The 23105-nt window shown below is 37.6% G+C and overlaps 3 protein-coding genes and 2 long non-coding RNA genes across 12 annotated transcripts; 2 read left to right on the top strand and 3 right to left on the bottom strand.

The window, feature by feature from the left end:
- Positions 1 to 198: 198 nt before the first annotated feature.
- Positions 199 to 3572, bottom strand: LOC139815487 (uncharacterized). Its single transcript, XM_071782432.1, has 4 exons — positions 3170 to 3572; positions 2568 to 2668; positions 1424 to 2410; positions 199 to 1339 (listed from the first exon to the last, which is right to left on the bottom strand). The coding sequence occupies exons 1-4, from the start codon at positions 3269 to 3271 to the stop codon at positions 1210 to 1212; spliced, it is 1320 nt and encodes a 439-aa protein (XP_071638533.1). The 5' UTR covers positions 3272 to 3572; the 3' UTR covers positions 199 to 1209.
- On the top strand, positions 3356 to 4807 carry LOC139815489 (uncharacterized). Its single transcript, XR_011732735.1, has 3 exons — positions 3356 to 3493; positions 3571 to 3883; positions 4676 to 4807. It is a non-coding gene; the product is annotated as an uncharacterized lncRNA (long non-coding RNA).
- Positions 3953 to 11051, bottom strand: Mks1 (Meckel syndrome, type 1). Of its 4 annotated transcripts, none has more exons than XM_071782426.1 (7): positions 10910 to 11051; positions 10332 to 10481; positions 9768 to 10055; positions 8206 to 8505; positions 7414 to 7822; positions 4731 to 5092; positions 3953 to 4567 (listed from the first exon to the last, which is right to left on the bottom strand). In XM_071782426.1, exons 3-7 carry the CDS (start codon positions 9836 to 9838, stop codon positions 4162 to 4164), a joined length of 1548 nt encoding a protein of 515 aa, XP_071638527.1. In that variant the 5' UTR covers positions 9839 to 10055; positions 10332 to 10481; positions 10910 to 11051; the 3' UTR covers positions 3953 to 4161. The 4 variants fall into 4 exon arrangements, with proteins under 4 accessions (XP_071638527.1, XP_071638524.1, XP_071638525.1 ...); XM_071782423.1 differs by having other exon boundaries at positions 10332 to 10843; positions 10910 to 11048; XM_071782424.1 differs by having other exon boundaries at positions 10882 to 11023.
- Rho-4 (rhomboid-4) lies at positions 5659 to 16463 on the top strand. Of its 5 annotated transcripts, XM_071782431.1 has the most exons (6): positions 5660 to 6072; positions 12166 to 12244; positions 12743 to 12931; positions 13077 to 13183; positions 13358 to 13576; positions 13689 to 16463. In XM_071782431.1, exons 1-6 carry the CDS (start codon positions 6014 to 6016, stop codon positions 14197 to 14199), a joined length of 1164 nt encoding a protein of 387 aa, XP_071638532.1. In that variant the 5' UTR covers positions 5660 to 6013; the 3' UTR covers positions 14200 to 16463. The 5 variants fall into 5 exon arrangements, with proteins under 5 accessions (XP_071638528.1, XP_071638532.1, XP_071638529.1 ...); XM_071782427.1 differs by having other exon boundaries at positions 5659 to 6072; positions 13077 to 13576; XM_071782428.1 differs by lacking the exon at positions 5660 to 6072 and adding an exon at positions 9984 to 10098 and having other exon boundaries at positions 13077 to 13576.
- LOC139815488 (uncharacterized) lies at positions 16002 to 23105 on the bottom strand. Its single transcript, XR_011732734.1, has 3 exons — positions 22964 to 23105; positions 19397 to 19710; positions 16002 to 16111 (listed from the first exon to the last, which is right to left on the bottom strand). It is a non-coding gene; the product is annotated as an uncharacterized lncRNA (long non-coding RNA).

The following is a 23105-nucleotide window of genomic DNA, read 5'->3' as shown; positions in this document are numbered from 1 at the left end:
GCTGGAGGGGATATTCTGGCCGCGGGCCGCCAGAAAAAAAAAATTGCTTATTGTCAAATATTACAAGAGACAATTATTATAACAATAAAAACTTTACAACTTAATTGTTTGATAGAGACAAAAGTATAAATGTTTCTAAATGCTTTAAATTAAATTAACAAATCGTTCGCTAGGATTTACGTATATGTTTACATCTCGTCACTAATATTGCACTTTATTTTTAAACATACAGACATACAAATAAAAATGCTATACAATACTTACGTTGCTATGATATATATATCGTATGTATATATATAACAACTATGTATACGTGTGTATGTATATACACTGGTACAGTAAATCGACATATATATAATATATCGGTATAGAAGGAATATAAGTTACATAAAAACGACATAATATAAAATAGTAAAAATCAGTACAGAGAATCAGAAGTCTCGTTATTATAAGTGCGGGTCGCTGCAGCGGATTTAGCCTCTTATAGCGACGAGAGAAATTTATATTCATATAGAATGATATATGTATACTCTTGGACTGAATTCTCTATTTATTCGAGCTGCTAATTCGTTTCGCCACAACATACACCAAGCTGCTCGACAACTTCTCTTAGATACCAACAATATTTGACTGATTGATGTCAGAGTATCCTACAAAGCCCATGTCACAGCTACTACAAGAGTCTATCGATCATAGTTAACAGCGTTCAATTACAGACCAAACACGTAAGCTTAAAGCGATTTAGTCGCGTAAAATTGGCTATATAATAATCTCTGTAAAATACTCTGAATTATACCGTGATTTCTCGCTATTCCATGTCGCAAACGAAGGGAGGCCTCTCCCCGTGAGATTAGAGTTAATTCCGGAAAATTCCTTTTAATTATTAGCGTTGTGATTAGTGCGTTCGTCGCCGCTTCCAGCGTAATCGTTCAAATTAATATTATGCTTGGCGAATTCAGTCTTAAAATTTCTCTACTGGGCAGTAGCACGATAACTCGGCAAAATGAATGCTACTCCCATTGCCAGTCTTTCCATTCCGTCGCTCGGTGGAATTGTCGGAGTGAACTTGATCGACATGTTTGTACAACGTTTAACGCTACCTCACATTCCGGTACCTTGCCTCTGAAATACCTGCTTATTACGATTATTTGCGTTATGCGTGCGCGCCGCCCGCAACGAGCGTAATATTAAAATCGATTCGCAAACGTTTTACTGAAATACATCATTGTTCTTGGTAGTTTGTACAACTGGCGGCTTGGACGTGGCATGATTGTCCTGATAATGCTTCCATAGGCCAGTTACGTTGTTCACCTGCGCACCACAGCCAGGCATTTTGCATCTAGAAAATTAAATACTTGGTTTTACTTATAAAAGTTAAAACATACCTACATATATATGTATTTACACGTATCAGTTTACTTACATGAAAAAGCTGACCGTAGACGCCTTCCCTTGTTTTACCTTTGGCATTTGCTTACCAGCATTGGAATTAATTGTATTCGTGACTAATTTATGACTGTCTTGATGATGACGATAGTGCGATATGTATTTGTACTTCTTTCCGCAACCGTTGACGTCGCATTTATATGTTTCCTGTTTGTACCTAGACATGCGTTGCTTCTTTGGGGTGTACTCCTCGTCTTCCGAACACGTGCTATTTGTTTCTATGGAGCTCTCTTCGATTTTCAAAGGATTCTCGCGCTCGAGACCGCTCCGAAAAACTCGTTCCATGTTTCCTAAATCTATTCTATGCTCCTGATTTCGTATATTTAAATTGCATATTTCCGTTTTCATATTTTTCGTAATGGTTACGTCGCTATTTATATAAACCACATTATTCTTATCCTGCGTGCATTCCACCTGAAGGATCTCTTCGCACTTTGGTGTTCCAGTATCGTATTTTCGTAAGAACGTATCTTTAATCATAAGCAGATCTTCATTATTAGTTAACTTGTTAATACCATTCAAAGATTCATTATTCGAGTAGTCCTCGTTATTTGTAGCAGTCGTAATCTTATTCTGCTCGTGACAAAACTCGCTCTTCACCTGAATTTTAGTTTCGTTTCTAATAGGGCAGTTTTCTTCCAAACTCCCATATTCTTCCTTTATGGTAAAGTTTTCGCTTGGCAGTTGTTCATAACATCCCTCGTCAGTCTTTTGCATGACTTCTTCGTCTATCGCATTTTCGGGGCCTTCGAAACAAATTATCTCAGGCTCCGTTGGCAGTGTAGGCGGTTGTCTATGACAACTTTCAATATGCTCCTCAAGATTGCCACTAGTAGATTGCAAAGATCCGCAATTAGTGTACGGACATACAAAGACATTTGTTTCATTGTTGTGCCATTCTTGATAATGTCGCCACATGCTACCTGGATCTGACACTTCTTCTCCGCAACCAGGCTCGCGACAACTATGAAAAAATTACAACAAGATATTAATAAAACCTCAAAAAGAATTCTAAACTTAACATCGCCAATATTCCATAATAATATTTGGTCAAAATTCACATTAATCAACTTGTAAATATCTGTTTTGCGCAACAATCCAATGAATTGTTTTACACTCACATGAATCGAATTTTCAAAGCCTCTAATGTCTCGTGCGTCTTATATTCATCTTGATTAGTGAACACCTTACCGCAACCTCGTTGTTTGCAAGTGTATATTTCCTATGGATTAAAAGTTGATTTAATTAATAAGACTTTCTTAAATGTATAGCACAAATTGAAAACATTTCAACATCAACGAATCCAGTCGCTGATGACAAATAGATCTTATATTGATTATACGACTTTCACTATTATCAACAGACGTAAGGATAATTTTCACATGTGTTTAGCATCAAAATCTGGATTGACTAGGATTTTACTAAATTTAACATCTGATAAGCCACAACCTGAGGCAAATGACAAACCAGTTTTGATCAATTCTGATCTAGGCATTGGATAAAAAATATAAACAGGATCAATTATAATTTTACAATTCATTGAGTTTTTCTTTTTAAAAGACAATTAACTGCTTGTGGAATTTACGTCGAAATCAAATAAGCTGATCGAAACAAGAGTCACATTTTTAGGTTTTTACACCCCCGCTCCGCTTTACTCTACTATTTGTTTTGGCTTAGGGGTCATTGACCCCGGGCGACCAATGGCTCCGTCGTAAACCTTCACCTTTTTCGGTGCGATTTCCTCGATGGTGCGATTCCGCGAGACGAATCTGATGACGCTGACCTCCGTGGGCCGGTCGGCGCACGTCTCCGTACCCTGGCCCATCCTGCGGTGACTCGCCACGAAGCGACGGCGAGCAGCGGGAGGACGAGCTCACTCACTCGCTCCGCTCGCGGAGCCTCACATAACCTCGCGTATCCTCGTGTGACGACAAGTTTGACAGAAAAAATATCGTCTCCGTTGAATAAATTCCTGCACGAAATTCCGCGGTTTCTCGACGGGGCCGACGCTTGGGTCGCGGCACTTACCGGCCAAACGCGCCCTCGAGTACGCATAGAAACGCGCCGTCGATTCCAGCTCACATTATCGCTCTGTCAATAATAACAATTACTTTGTGTTGTCAGGTCAGTGCAGCGGAATCGTTCGCGGCCCCGGCCGCTGCGACGACGACGCCGGTCTCGGTTTCAGCGCAATGAGAACCGCTGGTGCATGACCTATAATATGCCAACAGACGTGCACATCACGGAAGCGTAAAATCTATCCAGAGGGCAGAGAGAAGATAAGCAAAGAAGTTGAATTAATTAATTAATTAATTAAATAGCAAGAACTATCCAAAAATTGTCTACATTTCTGAAAATTGCGAGATTTAACTTTGTCAATGAGTTTTGGAACGCCACTTGCTAAAGTGAGACCTCTCTCGGAATAGCTGTGAATTAGGTTTGTTTTTCTAAAAAAAAGTCTACTGTCGGCTATATAAAAAAAAAACAATTAAAATTTATTAACAATAATTGCATACAACGGACAATATAAAATCATCTCTTATATTTCTCTTACATATATTTCATACAATTAAATTTCCATTTTAATTTACATTATAATACATGTACTGTTTTAAATGTATATTATTATTTAATATAAAATTAAATTACGACAGATATTAATTTTATCGATCAGTCTTTTTTTAATCGTCATTAGAATTCTAGAATAATTTAACTCTAAGAATTCATCGCTCTTATTCGTATCATACGTTCTTTAGCCGCTTTAAATTGTTCAAGGACATTTTCAACGTTATTCATAAGTGTATCGGTGCTCACTTTATCCGAGTCATCTCTTTGATAATTGGAACGTTTTGTGTGCGTACTACTTTGTAGTATTATATTCATATAAATTACAATATCTCCGCTCGGTACGACTTTCAAGTTTGATTTGTCTAAAACTTTGCCCTCGTGGCCCATTGGAATACCACAATATGTTATATCCTCCAACTCGTAAGAGCCACCAACAAAAAATCGTCTCAAGGTGTCGATAATACTTCCTTTTGCACGCCACGTAGGAACTGTAAATTTGTATCTACCAGGCGTCATTGGTATTGGCAATGCGGCGTAACCCTCTATTCGATACCTATATTAAAACAGGACAATATTTTATAATTTCTATATATTACAATATATTGCTGACAATTAGAAAAAAAATGTATAAAAGTATAAAATGCAATATAAAATTTTTCAGCTAAATAAAAGATGTAAAAATCAATATCGAGAAACAAGGCGTTCCGCGTAATTACCTGGTCCAACTATCCAGAGATGCGGCGGAGAGTAACAGACGAGGCCAGAGTGACGATGCACCGCCGCTTGATTGTTGAAATTCATTTGACGGATAATGCAAGGATATGTCCGTACAATAACTAAAATGCGCCGTTCTGTTTTCTAAAAGGCACTTCTGAGTTCTGCCGAACAATCTCTCTTTCTGTTTTGTACTCCAATGTTGCGGCAAATCGATGAAATAGGTAACAAACAATCCGTCATAAAAGAAGCCATGAGCTGACGCAATATCCAAGCATATGAATAGTGTGGATGAATTTGGTGGTGGCAATTCTAACTCCTTGTATAACTCTGCTTCTTTATGAGCAAGCTGCTGTTGTACTTCCTGTAACGAGAAAAATATTAATTTCAGTTTAAAAATATTAATTTCAGTTCAATTATTCAGTTAAGAATTTTTGAAATGCTGCGTATTGTAAAATATATTATATATTTGATCATTTAACATAATAATTATTTAATCAAGTTTACAGAAGAAATCTCTGTATATTAATTTCTTCGTTGTATCAATCTTTATTAATAAGAGACCAAAAGAGAGAGATCATTTTTAATAATAAAAATTTGCTGAGCGAGCTAACATTCGAAGATTCGGCTTACTTAAATTACGAAACGGATTTTAAAAAGATTCTCACATCTATGAATATCGTAACTATCTCGAACTCGATCGAATAGTTACGAAATAAGCGCGCAAAATAATATTCACTAATCTCCGCCGCTTTGCAGCGAAGTGCAGTGATAAAGCGTAAGCTCTACTACTGCCGTGAGATAGTGTGCGAAAGCCGCTTCTATGTTCGCAGATATATTCCTGCCCCACTGTGCACGTATAAACTGTATATACACACGTATAGGCTGATAGCGCTACATACTAACATACAGCCTCACGGAAGAGAGCGTTGAAGCGTTCAAGAAGACAGTCGGAGAACTATAGGATTCAGTCGATCGTAGGAAGTGCGGTGATCAACTCGGGCTCGGCGGGCACGTGCGCGCCTTTGTAAAAAGAAAAAAAAAACATACGCGCCTACCGTGATTATCATTAATATATGCCGGCTAGCAAGAGTTCGGTCTCGCTGGCTGCCCCATCATGCCCGAAAGTATGACGAGGAAATCGATCGGCCGCAAAATCATTGGGTGTGTCTTGAACAACCGGAAGAGAGAAAGAACATCGGTGAATTGACGGATTTTCCGTGAAGATGCCGTAATTCGCGCAGAGTATCGGGGACAGTTACCAGTGTATACATAACGGCACAGCATGATCATGTTCTATCACCAGCGAGCAATGCGTCAGATCTCAGAAATTTCCTACGTGGGGTATGTACATATACGAATATGTTTTCCTTTTTTTAAATTTTTTCCTCCCTTTCCAAGCGACCGGCAATAAAGGTTTTTGATAGCGCGCTCGCGCGAGCGACCGCGTAACACTTTTTTGCAACGTCCTCTTGATACTAGATACTAGATACTAGATAATGATGGACTCCCGGTTGCCGTATCGCGACGGTTTTGCTGCGTTTTTTTCTGCCGGTAGGCAGCGATCGAACTTGGAAGCGAATGGATAATATGTATCATCAAATTGCTTCATCGCGCCTCATCCAACTTGATAAACATTCGATAAACGGCGTCGCCCGGCTCTCCACGTGCCGCGTCACGTTTGCCCGTACTTGACCGGACATTACTGCATAATTGGAAACTGCTTCTACAAAAAGTAAAAACAACCATTCGGCTTTTGAATCGAAATAAATTACATTATTCGTATAATGCAATTTGCGTATAAATAATTGTCCTTCACTCGATATTACGCAATTGATCTATTGCAATTGCAATATCTCCTATAAATTTATATAATTTAAAATAAACCAATTTTATTAATTAATCGCTGTATCGTGATAATTTAACGACTCTTAATAGTTTACAATTTTCTTACCCTTCGTATCAAAATCATATTTGAAAAGATAATAAAGTGTTTCTCCTATGATTTCTAACTATGTGGAAATGTTGAAAATAGTTCCCGATAAGCGTCATTGTTGCGAGTAATTATGCACCACACCTCTTATTGTAGTTTGTTTTTCGCAAAGTAATGATGACGAGCATCATGTTACATACGTCTAAAACCGATATGAACATTTGTTGAGCAATACCATTCTTGAAGTAATATATATATATCTCTTATTTTCGGTCCTCGCTTATTAATATAACTATATATCACTATGATCTGAAATTAGTCTGATACTGAATAAATAAAATTAATGAATTTAATTTAAGCAATAATAAAAAAAGAACGCGCTTCTAATTTTGTTTCTTACTATTCGCTACTCAAATAATATATGTCAAAAATTATTATAATAGCATATTAATTATTAATTAAATAATTAATCAATTATTAATCATTAATAAATTAGAAATGATACTATGTTATACAGACGTCAGAAAAGGAAAGAGAAGGAGAGAGAGAGAGAGAAAGAAAGAGAGTAATGAGTCAGAGCGGTAAGAATTATCGGTTATTAATGTAACTGCGTTGTGGGGCAAATAAACGGACGTCGCTCGGGAATGCCGAGATTGGTCTTTCCACGAAAAGACGGTCTTTTTGATCGGTGCGCGTGCGATGACGCGAAAGTTTGGTATGCCGATCATACGCGTAAATAGCCGCATACTTACACGCCGCGCGTTTTCGCGGTGCTCCTGCAATTCCAGCGGTGTTCGCCCCTCGGAAACGTGCTCGATTTGATAATTAAACTTGACGCCGTAACCGTTGGTGACGTTGTAGTGCTGCTCGTCGTCGATCGTGAAATCGGGGCTAATCGTCAGCAGTTTGCGCGCCTTGTCGTACGTCACCGTGCAGAGCAGCGTCTCCGAGTCCGTCGACCCGATGATCGCGGGGTCGTCCTTGCGCGAAAGATCGGCCATCACGCGCATGGTGGTACGTTCGGTATAAAGATAATGGCTCGATCGGATCTTGGTATCCGTGATTTTGTCATCCACCACGTTTTTGTTATATCGCTCCCGGAAGGTTTTGCGATTCCGCATGGCTGGCAACGCGGTCTCGTTCTTCACGGACAAATACGATCTGCAAGCGAGTGAAAATGTTTACAATTTCCGAAAGTTACAAAAAGAAACCAAAACCCACACGTTCTCCAATGTTTTGCAATACCCCGAACTCGACACGCAACAAACTCCAGAAATATAAATCTTGATTTTGTATCTTTCTTGATCTTGAATGAAAAAGAAACTTCCGTGTTACCGAAATCTTTTTGTTTTAGAAAAATGGAAATAATAATTTAGATTATCCTTTATGCTTATCTTGTTTCTAATCCTTTAAATAATGAATTTATTTAAAAAAAAAGATGTTAATGTGTTTTACTTCAAGATAAATGTCGCGATAAAAATTTTGCCGGAACTCTACAATCAAATGACAAACATTTATACGATATCTAACAATTAAATCCCTGCCTGTAAGGCACCGTCAGGAGGTCGTCATCGGCATAATAGGGGTCGTTTTCCGTGTACGAGTACAAACGTGAACCTTGCAGCTGCTCGTCGCGTATACGTCGGTGGCACTCTCGCTGACAATCGGTCAGGCAATTCTTCTCGTCTGCATAGAAATCGATCTCGAACGGGCCGAACACCTTGTCCTGCCAGCTAAAAATATGGTCCTCCTCCTCCAAGAAATTGGAGTCTCTGGTCTCGCCGCACTCAGGCTCCTCGGCTAGCAACTCGGCCAGCGGGGACCTCTCCTGCACGACTCGCACTCTGAAACAACAAATGAATGCCGACGAAATGAAATCTGGTATAATTTGGAAAATCCTGTGTGGTTCGCGGCCAGATGCCCAAGATTCATTCTGATTCTGTGAGATCGGAAGATTCAATCGCTATTTTATCTTCGCTTCTTACCCACGCTGGTGATTACGAATTAATTATGAGAATGGAGTTAAAAGCCTGTAAATAGCTTTACGTAACTCTTACGTCAAGGACGTTACATCTAAAATTTTCTCAATAAGGAAGATAAACACGTGGCAGAGAGATATAAATATCTTGAACGTATCTTGTTAAATTATTAAAGAATATTTTTCAACTTTAATTTCTCATACGTTTTTCATCAGATTTCTTACGCTCCAGTAAATGGAATAATGCTCGATAATATAATTTTCTACGAATTAAAAATTTTCCATTATTTACTACGAGAACGACATCGACCAAACTTGACGACATTCCTTTGGAAAATAACGGATCAATTCGCGAAAAACACAGAAATCTCATTATCTCAAAACAAAAGATATAATCATTGACACAAATGTTAGTGGCTATGCATGAAGGAAAGGTGGCCGGCGTATACGCAGGATAGTTACATAATGTCTCGATGTCGGAGGTTTATATTATTATCGCATCGAACAAGCAAGCTCTCTCCTTCGTTTTAACCTTCGAGTCTTCGATCAATTTTCACGGAATTGCGGAATTTTCTGCAACGTGAAAATGAATTCAATGTCCACCACATAAAAATAATCATAGCTCTTTTTTATTTCCATGTATACAAAGAGGTTTATGTTAATCGGCTTTTTATGAGATTTAACAAGAATATAAAATTTCATAATCTTTCGTAAATCATAATTATGTAAACTAGAATGTTTAATTTAAATAAATGCACGATAAGCGCTTGTTCTTTTAATCGATGACATAAACCTACTCGGATACAGGCTTAATGGATCCATGTGATAAACAGAGAATCAATATATCACAACCGCCTTCTAGCCTTCGGAAGTCTCCCGCTGATTTAGCGCTATATAAGAAGTATTAGTCATATTGCAGAAAATTCTGCAGGCGCACAATTGCAGTTTTATTTTTTACGTTACATTCAATTTCAATTGAAGCTTCAATTTAATCTAATCGAAATTTCTAATTGAAGTTATAAATATGTACACACGTCGCGTGTACGAAAGGACAGAAAATGAAATACTTTGCTTCGGTTAATATTACGATTTCAATTTACGTCACGCATCTAAATACAGAAGACACACCTTATCTTCAAGTTACGTATCGGTTCGTTCACTCTGTAACTCGCCGCTATTTTCATTCTCTCTTTCGCCATTTCTCACTTGATTATTGTTACAAAAACTGAATCGGAACTGCGGAACGCTGAATAAGCTACGGCGGCTGTCAATGATCTCGGGTGGCTCGTTTGTTGATTCGTAACGTCGCTAGGCAACCTCACCCGTCACCGCTCGCCCTAGTAGCTGGTAGAGCATCGTCATCACGAAATTCGACTAATTCAAGCCATTCGAGGTGCCTCGTGCTTCAGGTGATGCCTGCCGCCGCCGTCGCCGCGGAAAAGAAGAAAACATATACTCCGTTAGTTAACTTGAAAAAATATCATTGTGTTGACATGAAAAATGTATAATATCTGCATTTAGATTTGCATTTACATGAACAATACGTGATCGTGACAGGCATATTCTTTAATCTTTATGCCGCGCGCGCGTGTAAAGAGAGTCTCTCTCTCTTCCTCTCTCTCAAGATTTCTTTTAAAAGCTTCATTAGCAAGTTTCCAATGAGTCAGAGCGATGCGTTATGTCGATAAATACCTCGGTAAACGATCGATGCCGCGACTTCTCGCGATTAAATGCGTTTGTGCGTTTCCCGACGGGCGTTCTCCGTACGACCGAGCGGCGTAAAACACCTTCGACGTGCGTCGCATCGCGAAAACCTTGAATTGTCTAGCATACATCCTGTATCTACAAAAAGAAAAAAAAGACAAGCGGTTCGAATAAAGCGGAAAATCTGTCTCTCTCTTTCTTTCTCTTTCTCTTCTTAATTCGAAGCATTGTCTACACACTCGACACGTCCCAGTACATATACATATAGTTATGTACAATTAAAAAAAGAACGCCGGGCGGGCGGTCCGGTTAAAAAAAGAAGCTATACCCGGCTATTGTCTATCATCCATCCTGTACGATTAAGAGGAAGAGAAACAAAGAGAGAAAGAGCACAGTGAGAAGGCGGCTCGGTTGAGAAGAAGAGAAAGCCGTCCTGTCGAGGAGAGCCCTGAATTCGCGGGATCACCAGATCGGAGTCCGTTCCTCGAAGCGGAGAGGCCCTGCGAAAGAGACGAAAGAGAAAAGTAGGCCGATTAACCTCGCGGTAAACTTTCCAGGGAGCGTACAGTTTTCGCGTCTTCGCCGGACTGTCCTCGGAAGGCTCGGAATGTCGTCGCACTCGTCGCGGCTCGGCTCGGCAGGAAGACGCGGCCGTTCGAAACGATACCGTTAACTCTCGCTCGCTCGCTCGCTCGCTCTCTCTCTCGAATCGACACCTGCCTGTCTGAGGTCGAGCATTCGAGCGTGGAAAATCCGATCCCGGGAAGAAAGAGAGAGAGAGAGAGAAAGAAAGAGAGCGACGGGAGCGAGGCGGTAAAGGTCAGTGGCGCGTCTCTTCACTCTTCAGTCTTCCTTCCGCGTCATTCCCTCTCAAGGTTTCCCGGGCCGTCGCGTCGTCTGAGCCGTCTCGGCGAGAGTTCTCGGGCTTTCCCCCCGTCGCTCGGCCCTCGGCCTCGGCCTTTCGCAGCCTGCTCCGAATCTTGAAGGTTAGGGTATGTACGTTAGAACACGCTGTGCATATATGTATGCACATAGAATTTGGCGATAGCGCGCGCATCGTAGCAATCTAGCGACGCGACGGCCAACAGGTGGGACGGTGCGGCGGCACGCGGCTGATGCGGCATGGGTTCCGCGTTCCGCGACCACCCGTGACGTCATGGACGATTGACAGGACGCCGCACACGGCGCGTCCCTATTTATTGACTTCCCACACGGCGTATCTGCGAGAGAGATAAGGGATAATGTGTCACCGCGCGGTGTTATCGGGTCCGAGTGACGCTCGATACCGCAGGAAATGCCACGGACGGCGCAGGTGCGTGCGGGTGGGCCGTGCTTGTTGCCTGTCCGGCTGTCCCTCGGTCTCGTTGAGCGGAGTAGCCCGGGTGTGTGACGGGGCGAGTGTGTCACGCCTTCTCCTCGTGCGAGCGGACGAGCTGCTACGTGCACGTTGACGTCTCCCGTGTCCGATTTGTCAGGTAAAACGTGTTCCCTGCGTCCGTTGATCTGTGATCGTTTAGATCGTAACACGACCGTCGCCGACGGCCGCGTGGCGTCCGCCCTCGCGACGCGGTCCTCCAGGTGCGACGAACCCAGGGTTCCGCCTCCTCGGCAACAATTCTCGAGGTCCCTCCTGACGTAGGTCTCTTATCGTTAGTAAGTGAACGCCCGATAGCAAGAGGCGCAATTCGGAGACAGAGACCCCGGATGAGTGAGAGATCTGCCATGCCATTCTAGCTTTAAGATCCACGAACGAAGCTTTGCAAAGCTCTATCTAGTGAGACGTAGAATGTCGTGTACTGATTATCTGATGTTTACTTTGCAGAGGTTTCAAATTGATAAGGATGTCGACTAGTCGAGAGGGCGAGACTGCGGTGACCATCCCACTGCAGTACAATGAAGCTGTAAGTGATATTTCATGTTTAGCGATATCAGAAATCGATGGTACAGAGGCATTATTTTGTCAATGCTTTCAAGCTTTTTTTTTTTCAAGAGAGAAAGATTTCTTAAGAGATAAAATTCTTGCTTTGCTTTAATTGTATATTATTATTAAAACGTGTAAAATGATGTAATTGAAAATAACGTGTTAAAATATGTTCATTATATGTTTTATTAAAGCTTCTTTTCTTTCTCTTACTCTTCTGTGATTACTTATTTCCGCTTGCAAGCTTAGTTTCTCTTACAAATGACTCATACCTATGTGAATTAACAAGCTTAAGCGTATGATTCATTTGTAAGGAAAGGTATATTTATTCGGGGAACGTTACTTCTATATTATACATTATTGCTGGCAACATATGGCAACGTCCAGCCTGAAAAATCTTACTGAAAATACAGTACTTGCTAAACACTTCATACTTGTGCCAAAATAATGTTATATTTAATTATTGTTTATTTTGCAGCATTGGAAAGCTATTTTTGAGAAGTATGATCTCGATGGAGATGGAAAAATATCGCTACAAGAGCTAAGAGCAATGATACGCGGTCCAGAATTTTCCAAGGACATCCCTGCTGGGGTAGTTCGTACGATAATGCATAAGGCAGATCTGGATGAATCTGGTTATTTGGAGTATCCAGAATTTATAGCAATGGTTAGTGTGTGTGTGTGTGTGTCAGAGCTTTCAATTTTTTACATGTACTCGAAATTATATTTTTTTTTCTTTCTCTGTGTTTCTTCCGTGTTTCGTAAAACTTGGAGATCTCTAATTATCATGTTCATCTTTTTCTTACATTCAGATCCATAGAAAGGACATGCAGGGTATATTCGGTCACATCGTGCAACGATATCTGCACTGTATGATACCTCAACGACCAACCCAAAGGCAAACTTCCGTGGGATCGAGGTATTATCCCCAGCGACAAATCAGTATTGTAATGCACGCACCACCTTCTCCTCCTCCTTCGAGCTTTGGTGATTCTCCCCAGGCTGCTATGATTAGTAAAAGATGCCGTTCTGCACGTTTTAACGGTCTACAGCAACAATCAAGTACAATAACGGAATCTTCTCTGTACTCTAGCGACTATCCAGATGGGCTGTACGAAGAAGAGTACAGTTGTCGTCCGCCAGCTGTAGCAATGATAATCATATCGATAATAGAAATCATTTTATTCATGTATGATGTGATTAAGCACAAATCTCTTTCTGTAGAAGGACCAGCGGCTCAGTTATTTATTTATAATCCGCACAAGAGGTTCGAAGCCTGGCGGTATCTAACATATATGTTTGTGCACGTCGGGTATGTATCATTCTATTTTACACGTTGTGCGTTTCCATATAAGATATATTACGATTTACGAATAATTGAATGAATACTTTAACGTTCCTTGAATTCTTTTTGTGTTCGATAGGGTCTTCCATTTGATCGTTAACCTACTGGTACAAATTATGTTGGGTATTCCACTGGAGATGGTTCACAAATGGTGGAGAGTATTGATAATATACATAGCCGGAGTGCTGGCCGGTTCCCTTGGTACGTCCGTTTCAGATCCGACGGTTTACCTGGCCGGTGCCTCGGGTGGTGTATACGCGTTAATCACTGCTCATGTAGCGACCATTATAATGAACTGGTCGCAAATGGAATTTGCCGTGCTACAGCTGTTAGTGTTCCTCGTTATCACGAGCGTCGACGTTGGTCAAGCCGTGTACAATCGTTATGTGCTCGATACCAACGACCAGATCGGCTACGTGGCCCATTTGGCTGGCGCTATAGCAGGCCTTTTAGTAGGCATAAATATCCTTCGAAATCTCGAGATACAAACTTGGGAGAAAGTTGTTTGGTGGGCCAGCATGTTTACTTATACGGGTCTCATGACCGCAGCTATTTTGTGGAATGTATTATATACCTCGTATTACGAATGATAATGTTCAAATCGGTATTTATCTCATTCGAGTTATTTAAAGGCATACACACGCATTGATAGAGACAAATGTATTATTACTGAATGAGAACTTGCCTTAAAATTGTAGGTATATGCATAAATTTACTATATATTTTTATATGTTAGATGATATAAAGGTCTACTCGTGTATTATTTTATATTAATAGAGATAATTAATATAAAATGAGATTCTTAGAATCGAACAAAATAGCGTATATTTTCGTATAAACTTAATCGCGAAAACATAGGACTAAGATTTACAATAAGAATATAAGTAATTTTAAACGCAGTATTTTTTTCAAGCACTTTTTCGAGAGCAAATAGCAAAACAATAGATTCTGTGATACTTTTGCTACATGTATTAAGCATATGCAATTATTTGCAAGTTTAACAAATTGAATGATGACATCGAAAGTCTATGCGCGGAATATTTCTATTTTAGTTCTATTGCCTCATTGTTTGAAAATGCTTAGGAAAAACTACCTCAATCAGAATACACAACAATCTCGCGCACATAAAACGCCAATTAATCTTTCAGTAACACTTAATGCGTTACAAATTCTATCTTTAATAATAACTTCAATAATAAATACAGAATCTAAGATCTAAAAAAACTGCAACGTGCTGAATAGCTAATAAAATCTAATATACATATATGTAATGTTTTTTCATCAAATTTAGAGATTCCTCATGATTAAAATAAGACTAGGCAGAAGAAGATTGCCTTCTCAGACGCTTATTAAATGAAAGAATGTATATAATTTATAACTTGTGTGTGTTCCACAATTCAAAGATGTGAATGTGACACAAAACTGTGTTCGACAAAATAAGTAATTTTCTGCTTCATGAAAACATTGCAATAATTATATTCATATACGGTACGACGTGTCACTTGTATTATTATAGACGGACGTAGAGTGTTATACTCACAGATATAAAATAGTATGTGAACATTTTTGGAAAATTTATTTATTTTATCTTAAATTTATGAATAATATACCTGAGCATATATGATTTGTTTCATGTACCTGATTTGCACGGATACCTATATGTTGACACGTTCGCTACTACTTTCTCACCGTGGTAGCGAACGTGTTAATATGTTAAACGATTATTATCTCGAATACGTAATGTGAAAAGAAAAATAGGAAGAGTCAGCTTCGCATCTTGTGTTCACAACATACAAATACTGATAACAGAATATTGCTTTAACGTAATTGTTTAAAACAAATGATATATCTGTGAATAACTTGGTCTGGAAGATGTTAACTATAATGTTAATCTTCAGTTGGATGCAATAGACATTGCAGTGCCAACTATCGACTATAATAGCTCCAATTTAAACAGTAATATCTACAAAAATAACACTTAAGAAATGTTTTTATATTTCTCTTAATATTATTTTTTATATTTTATTTGATCACAATGCAGCCGTCTATATATTTCATTATAAATGGAAAGAATTGTTATTATTAATTCGTAAAGTGAAAAGTAAGGCTGCTATTATAAGTCTAGAATGCTTAAAAATGAAGAGATATGAATTGTAATTAAATAATTTATAATACAATATTATAAATGTTATTTACACATATGCATACATATTTACATAATTTACATTAATAACTACTATACAAGATGATTCTTAATTATATATCGATACTTTAGGCGGTTAGTCTAGAATCCAAAACAAAAAAAAGACCGTCATAAACATATATTTTAACTAATAATAACCGATATTAAGATAATCGGAAGATAAAATAATCCGATAAAATATGATTTAACTTACCTGATTCTTTTAATTGTACCCTCTTTTCTTAAGTGTCCTGGATTTATTACTTATTATTATATTCGATTACAATATCGATGACAAAATTCCCATAAACAGATTGGTTCTGTAAAATAGAGACATAATCTTAAATAATGTCTAAATAATGTAAAATGTTACATCTACTTCTCATCTATTAATGCAATGCATATGTCTTCCTACGTATAAGTGCCTTGGACGTACTTCTCATTGTACAATATTTTAATGTATAGGAGTATGATGAGTGTGAACTTTTTTTGACCGCGAAGAGACGAGCGTGCCTACTTTTTATGCAAGATAAATATATATTTATGTAATATTTTATAACTGATGTCAACGAAACCTTTGTTATTGTTCGACGGAGTGACGAGAATGTCTGTAATGTATGTATATTTTGTATACGCTTTGTATAAAACAAAATAAAGCGATTGAAAAAGAAATCAATTCGATAATTATCATCTCATAAGTGGGATACATATACGTTGCATCCTGATATGGAGTATCGCGACTCGCTTCAATTGAATTTTTCCATAAAGAATGTTCTCAACTAGGCCCCACGATCGGCAGAAAAAAAACATAAATTTCTTATTTGAATTTGTTTCTCGCTCATCCCGTATTTTGCAAGTATTAATTTTTTCTTTCGGTAGAACAGCAGTCTCGTTCGAAAGGAACGATGCGGAGCGAAATCAAAAGGCGAAAGCGAGGAGATGCTCCTTATTATAACGGAGGTGATTTTTATTTCAACAAAAATAACAATTTACATTGAACTGTTTTGATAATAATATTATCGTGTATGCTACATCTGTAGTTTTACTGTAGGCGTGGTATGCTCTCGCTCGCTATAATTAATTTTCAGTTACTTTGTTTTGTAATTAGTCGCATTAACAGAGCGTGTTTTCGTGGATAATAATCACGTTTCATAGATAGAGTCTTTCTTCCTTTTCTTTTACTTCTTTTATCCTAGCTTGACAATTCTGCGATCGCGCCATATGCGTTTATTATTATTTTTTTGTTAATATTAATATTATATTATTATGATACAACAATCGGGAGGGAGCTGTGTGTACCTCGGCGTTATCATATCACTATGTACAGGCTTGTCGTCTTCCGCATACGTCGTAGGGATCGAACGATAGACACACCGAACAAATTAGTCGATCATCTTTCCTCGACGTGTTACAAATGAGTCTAGGTACATATACACGCGACGTTTACGCTTTCACGTCGCCTAAATCTCTCTCTCTCTCTCTCTCTCTCTCTCTTTCTCTCTCTAATCTAGATGATACTCGTACGGTAGTTACAGCGATGAAATTCGTTTTGCCTTATCTTTGCTGCTAAAAACGCGTCTCTCGCTCTCTCTCTCTCTGTCATTCTCGAGGAAGAGATGTCGTCGGTGTTCCACTCTCTTTCTCCACTTCTTACATCTATTGTATTACAGTACTGCATCGTACCTGAGATTGCTTACACACAGACGATTTCCCTCGAAGAATCGAATGCAATTGAAGACTTTGCGACAACAACCATCTAATTTTTTCTTCTTTCAAACACTTGTTAAAAACAGTTAAGCCAAGTTCTCTAGACTTTGATTCATTATCATGATAAAATGTCTATCAATACAATCACGATTACATAATTATTTATATATTAGAGAAAGTTATTCAGTTACATTATATAATATGTATATAATTATATAATATAGCTAAATATATATATATAATCAAGAAACAATTTCAAGAAAAAATATTTATAAGTAAAATAAAAATTTTCAAATATTTTTTTATATTTTAATTTTTATATTTATATATTTTTTTTAATGGTTTTAGTAACATGTAAGTATAATAATCTTTTTACAAGATAAAAGATGATTAATTTTTCATTATAGTGTAAAGTTTTATCAAACGCTTAAAAAAAGAAAAAAATAAACAGATTAGATGACTGTTCGTTGAGAAACGTGAAAATCGCCTGCGAATAATCGACCCGTACGAAAGACCCGACACCCTGAAGATCTCTCTAAATATGTACCAACGAAAAGGAGTTGGTGTGTATTCACTACATGTCACGCATTATATGTATGTACACGCCGATTTTCTTCTCTCCAACAGAGCGGGGGTTTAAATTCACAACGATCCTTTGTATGTGTATATGTATATATGTTTGTTTTTTGTGTGTTTTTGCTTTATATGTACACGCAGACCCGTCCCTTACACACGCGTGTGTTCAAAGTTGCTCCTGAAGTCAAGGCGTACCTCGATCGCGCGAGTGATCTTCAATCTGACAGAGTGGTGCGGTTCTCCCCGGCGCTTGCGAGTATTTATACGAATTTATTGTAAAACGAGATGCAACAGATTATATGAACAATGTAACAGAGATACGTGAGAAAAATGTAATGATAAAGAGAGACATTTGAATGGTATACACCGAGTTCTTGCGAATATTCTATTCTCTCGATATTCCTTAAGGCAGACGATAAAACGTCTTTCCGACGGTTTTCTTTCTTCGTGTGCCGGACTTGGATCACTCGCACCATTCCTCGCGCCTCATCATGACGGGGGCGATCGCTAAACGCAGGGCTCTGTGTGTCGCTCAGGTACTATACGAGGAGGAGAAACGTGACGCCGAGAACACTCTTCTCTAAGTATGAAGTACGAAGATCGAGTCACGGCTGTCGCGCTATTCTTCGCAAATGTTATGGATGCCTCGGGCTAACTAGATTAATTCGCTTCGGTATGTATGTGTCTGTCATGTGTTACATCTATCTATACGATATACATATCCATCTCCACTTATACTCCGGAAGCAATCGACGGTTTTTTCAGGACCTCAATAATTATATTTTGTACAATGAAGAATCCTTGGAGGTGCGCGCCTCTGTGACAGGTGCAGTGTTCCGCGAAATTCGTCGATTCTCATCAAAAAACAAATCAAACTATAGACTGTATAAAAAAAAAATGATTGTAAAATTTCAACGTGACATTTAAATGCCCAATATATAATTAGAACAAGTACAAACATCACAACTAAAATTCTCAGTGCGCATAAGTTATTGTTTTTAAACCATAGAAGTAATAATCCTTTTTGCATGTTTTGAACAGCAAAAATGAAGAAAAAGATGCCATCTAATCATTTAATTATGTAATATAGCAATTAATTACGTTACATAATTTGTATAATTAGAATATAATAATTTAGCATTGTATAAATTTTTAAACACTTTTTTTTCTTCTTTATTTATTACGTTGCATGTTTCAATTGTTTCATGCGAAGGATAAAGAGAATCGACGAGTAGCACATCACATATTGCTCCTGTCAGACGCTTGTTATGAAAGGTTGTAAGAGAACAAATAAAAACAAGAAGTTAAAAAGAGAATAATACCTGGACCGAGGATACAATCGCTGTATTGAAGATGCAAAGAAGAAGCAAAAATGCAACATGTACGAGGGCTAATCGTCTGATCGCTGGCGTGCGAATGGAGGCAGTCGTCTTTAGCGAATCTCTGTAGTCTTGATATCTCAGTCGTCCGAAACGACACGGAATATACATATACATATAATCGAGGCGCAATCTGGCAGAAGCAGGTGAGCTCACGGCGCAGCAATTGAAAGAAGTAACTCGCGATGACGTTTGTTTGAATTCGTCGGGTGTCACGATGGCGAAGAAACAAGGCGCAGATCGCAAAACAGTTGAAGCTACAAATATAAAATTAGGCTGTATAAAAAAGTATGTATGATAAATGATACGTGTTACGTGTCGTGTGTGTTGCGCATTGTGTGTATGTGATAGTCTAGTCAGAGCGTACACATTCTCTCACTTTCTTTTTCTCTCAGATTTGTTCGAAATTAGATTAGAGAAATTAAATTAGATTAGATAGAAGATTAAAATAAATCTACATCCACGTTCGCTTTGCAAATGATAATTCCATCAATTTAATCGCCTGCATATTTGTTTTGCCGTCATTTATTTAATAAGTAGAGTTCGGGAGAAAGTCCGGGCCTTTTCCCCTGAAATCAGTTCGTGGCTGTTTAAACTCCTAAATGCTGGCTACGTCGCGATTTCATCACTAAACCTAAACTCCTTATATACAATAGCGCGTACGGATTATCTAGCCATATTACTTGTTCAACTTAGAAATTAATATGTACTATATATTATGTACAATACACTTTGTGTTACGATTTTTTTCCCGTTTTCTCAAACCCACCTCACCAAGATGAGAACGATCGTCGAAAGTTGATTCTCGTTGCCAGAATATTTCGATTAGCCATCTCGTATTTACCCACGTGTGCCAGAATACGTTGTACGGCATTTTCCTCGACGTATTTCGCGCTTTCCATCTCCCTTGCTCTCTTTCTCTCTCTCTCTTTTTTTCTCTCATCTTCATATATGCTCAGGTATATTATTCATAAATTTTAGATAAAATAAATAAATTTTCCAAAAATGTTCACATACTATTTTATATCTGTGAGTATAACACTCTACGTCCGTCTATAATAATACAAGTGACACGTCGTACCGTATATGAATATAATTATTGCAATGTTTTCATGAAGCAGAAAATTACTTATTTTGTCGAACACAGTTTTGTGTCACATTCACATCTTTGAATTGTGGAACACACACAAGTTATGAATTATATACATTCTTTCATTTAATAAGCGTCTGAGAAGGCAATCTTCTTCTGCCTAGTCTTATTTTAATCATGAGGAATCTCTAAATTTGATGAAAAAACATTATTACATATATGTATATTAGATTTTATTAGCTATTCAGCACGTTGCAGTTTTTTTAGATCTTGGATTCTGTATTTATTATTGAAGTTATTATTGAAGATAGAATTTGTAACGCATTAAGTGTTACTGAAAGATTAATTGGCGTTTTATGTGCGCGAGATTGTTGTGTATACTGATAAAGGTAGTTTTTCCTAAGCATTTTCAAACAATGAGGCAATAGAACTATTTATAGAAATATTCCGCGCATAGACTTTCGATGTCATCATTCAATTTGTTAAACTTGCAAATAATTGCATATGCTTAATACATGTAGCAAAAGTATCACAGAATCTGTTGTTTTACTATTTGCTCTCGAAAAAGTGCTTGAAAAAAATACTGCGTTTAAAATTACTTATATTCTTATTGTAAATCTTAGTCCTATGTTTTCGCGATTAAGTTTATACGAAAATATAAGCTATTTTGTTCGATTCTAAGAATCTCATTTTATATTAAGTATCTCTATTAATATAAAATAATACACGAGTAGATCTTTATATCATCTAACATATAAAAATATATAGTAAATTTATGCATATACCTACAATTTTAAGGCAAGTTCTCATTCAGTAATAATACATTTGCCTCTATCAATGCGTGTGTATGCTTTAATAAAGTTTGCCCAACATGCAGCAGATAAAGATTTGCACTTTGCTCTAAGGTGAGAGAAGGTTAAATAGTCGGAATAAGTTTGTATATTCTTATATTTTAAATGAGCCGATTTTTTTGCCTTTATAAGAGAAATCAACTCTTTTGTGAACCAAACTGGATAAGAGGATTCAAAAATGGGACGGGAAGGAACAACAAACGTAGCAATTGCGGTGTTCAGGTGATAATATAAGAAATCCTGCACCGCTTCATTAACTGAAAGTTTCTCTAAAGCAGTATCCCAGTTAATCTGATTGCCTTTTCAGGCAACGCAATTAAGAATACCATGAGGATACATACTATTAATATCATTTGACAATTTTAATATAAAGTACGATAGTAGTTTAAAGATTTAGTGTATGTTAAAATATTGATATTAGTAACTTAGAAATAGCTTCTAATCTCTCTCTACTATTATATAAAAGGGAAAAGTTTGTACTGTTGTTCGGAGTAATCTTAGAAAATATTGGACAGATTTTGAAAGTATTGTATATGAAGTAGGGGTAGAATTTCTTGGGGAGTGCTATAGGATGTATAGTTTTTCGTTACCGATTTTCTGGAAACCGGTTTTTCTAATTTCTTCAATTTTTCAAGAAATAATTGATCGAATCTTAAAGAATTGTATATAAAACAGGGGCAGAATTTCCCGGGGAGTGCTATAAACTGTATAGTTTTTCGTTACCGATCTCTATTGGAACCGGTATCTGAATTTTTTTTTCCAATTTTTCGGGAAATAATTGACCGAATTTTAAAAAATTGTATATAAAACAGGGGTAGAATTTCCTAATAAAGGGGTTACCGATTTCAGTCTAAAAAAATCTACGTAATTGTTCTGATTTCTGCAAATTTTGAGATATCAAGCTAATTTTTTTTTATGGATAGAATATTATTATATTGAATTTGGTGAGAATCGGTGATTACCGATTTTATTCCTTGGTTTTTTAATTAAAAAATCGAGATTCTGTGTACATCGCGAACGAGCAATCTCAAAATTCTCGAAAAAACGCCTGGGTAAACTAAGAGATGTTTGTAAGCTGTTTGTGCCAACAATAGTTTGTTCGTACCACAATAACATTTATCAATGCAAAATTATTTTCTTGATAAAACAGATAAAATTGGATTAAAAAATTGCCAGATATATGTCTATAACAAAATACTGTATGTATATTTTGCTCGATAACTGATAGAAAGAGAGAGAGAGAGAGAGAGAGAGAGAGAGAGAGAGAGAGAGAAAAGAGTTAAAAGATCAAATACTTCATTTATGTCGATAACTCATGAGAAGGTTAGCAAAGATAATAATTGCAGATTTCAAACTCAGGCGAGAGTCAACGCGATTTTAGCATAAAACTATCCACCTTCACTTTTTTACTCCGCTTATATTTTTGTACTGCCGACGTCGTTTATCTCTCGCGTTTTATTGGAATACTATATTGCATTTTCTTCTTGATCGTTAGAACACGCGTCAAACGTTGGAATTATGTGTTTTCAATATGTTTTTTCGTTTACACATTCTTATTTACTTATTTACTTTTTTATTTTTATTTATTCCCGAGGCACTTTTGAGATACTCCTGACCATGAGGGTGATGGGTGATGACACACGAGGCTCCTGACGAAGCACTCTGAAGCGCTTCAGGATAGCCAGAGATCCCCAACAAAATTCAACAGCGG

This window comes from Temnothorax longispinosus, chromosome 6, assembly GCF_030848805.1.
Source record: "Temnothorax longispinosus isolate EJ_2023e chromosome 6, Tlon_JGU_v1, whole genome shotgun sequence".
Taxonomy (NCBI): domain Eukaryota; kingdom Metazoa; phylum Arthropoda; class Insecta; order Hymenoptera; family Formicidae; genus Temnothorax; species Temnothorax longispinosus.
Note: the sequence above shows the minus strand (reverse complement) of the source record. Positions and strands in the feature narration are given on the sequence as shown.

Bases quoted from the DNA above. Each gene is read 5' to 3' on its own strand.
- LOC139815487 (XM_071782432.1), bottom strand. From the start codon at position 3,271: ATGGGCCAGGGTACGGAGACGTGCGCCGACCGGCCCACGGAGGTCAGC. The intron at 2,669-3,169 runs GTGAAGGTTTAC...TTTAATCCATAG, and splicing joins AGGAAATCGCACCGAAAAAG to GAAATATACACTTGCAAACA. The intron at 1,340-1,423 runs GTAAGTAAACTG...TTAATTTTCTAG, and splicing joins TCTACGGTCAGCTTTTTCAT to ATGCAAAATGCCTGGCTGTG.
- Rho-4 (XM_071782427.1), top strand. From the start codon at position 6,014: ATGATCATGTTCTATCACCAGCGAGCAATGCGTCAGATCTCAGAAATT. The intron at 12,245-12,742 runs GTAAGTGATATT...TTTATTTTGCAG, and splicing joins CACTGCAGTACAATGAAGCT to CATTGGAAAGCTATTTTTGA. The intron at 13,577-13,688 runs GTATGTATCATT...TGTGTTCGATAG, and splicing joins TATATGTTTGTGCACGTCGG to GGTCTTCCATTTGATCGTTA.
- Mks1 (XM_071782426.1), bottom strand. From the start codon at position 9,838: ATGGCGAAAGAGAGAATGAAAATAGCGGCGAGTTACAGAGTGAACGAA. The intron at 7,823-8,205 runs GCAGGGATTTAA...ACTCGCTTGCAG, and splicing joins CTCCTGACGGTGCCTTACAG to ATCGTATTTGTCCGTGAAGA. The intron at 4,568-4,730 runs GTAATTACGCGG...GTTTTAATATAG, and splicing joins TCTCTGGATAGTTGGACCAG to GTATCGAATAGAGGGTTACG.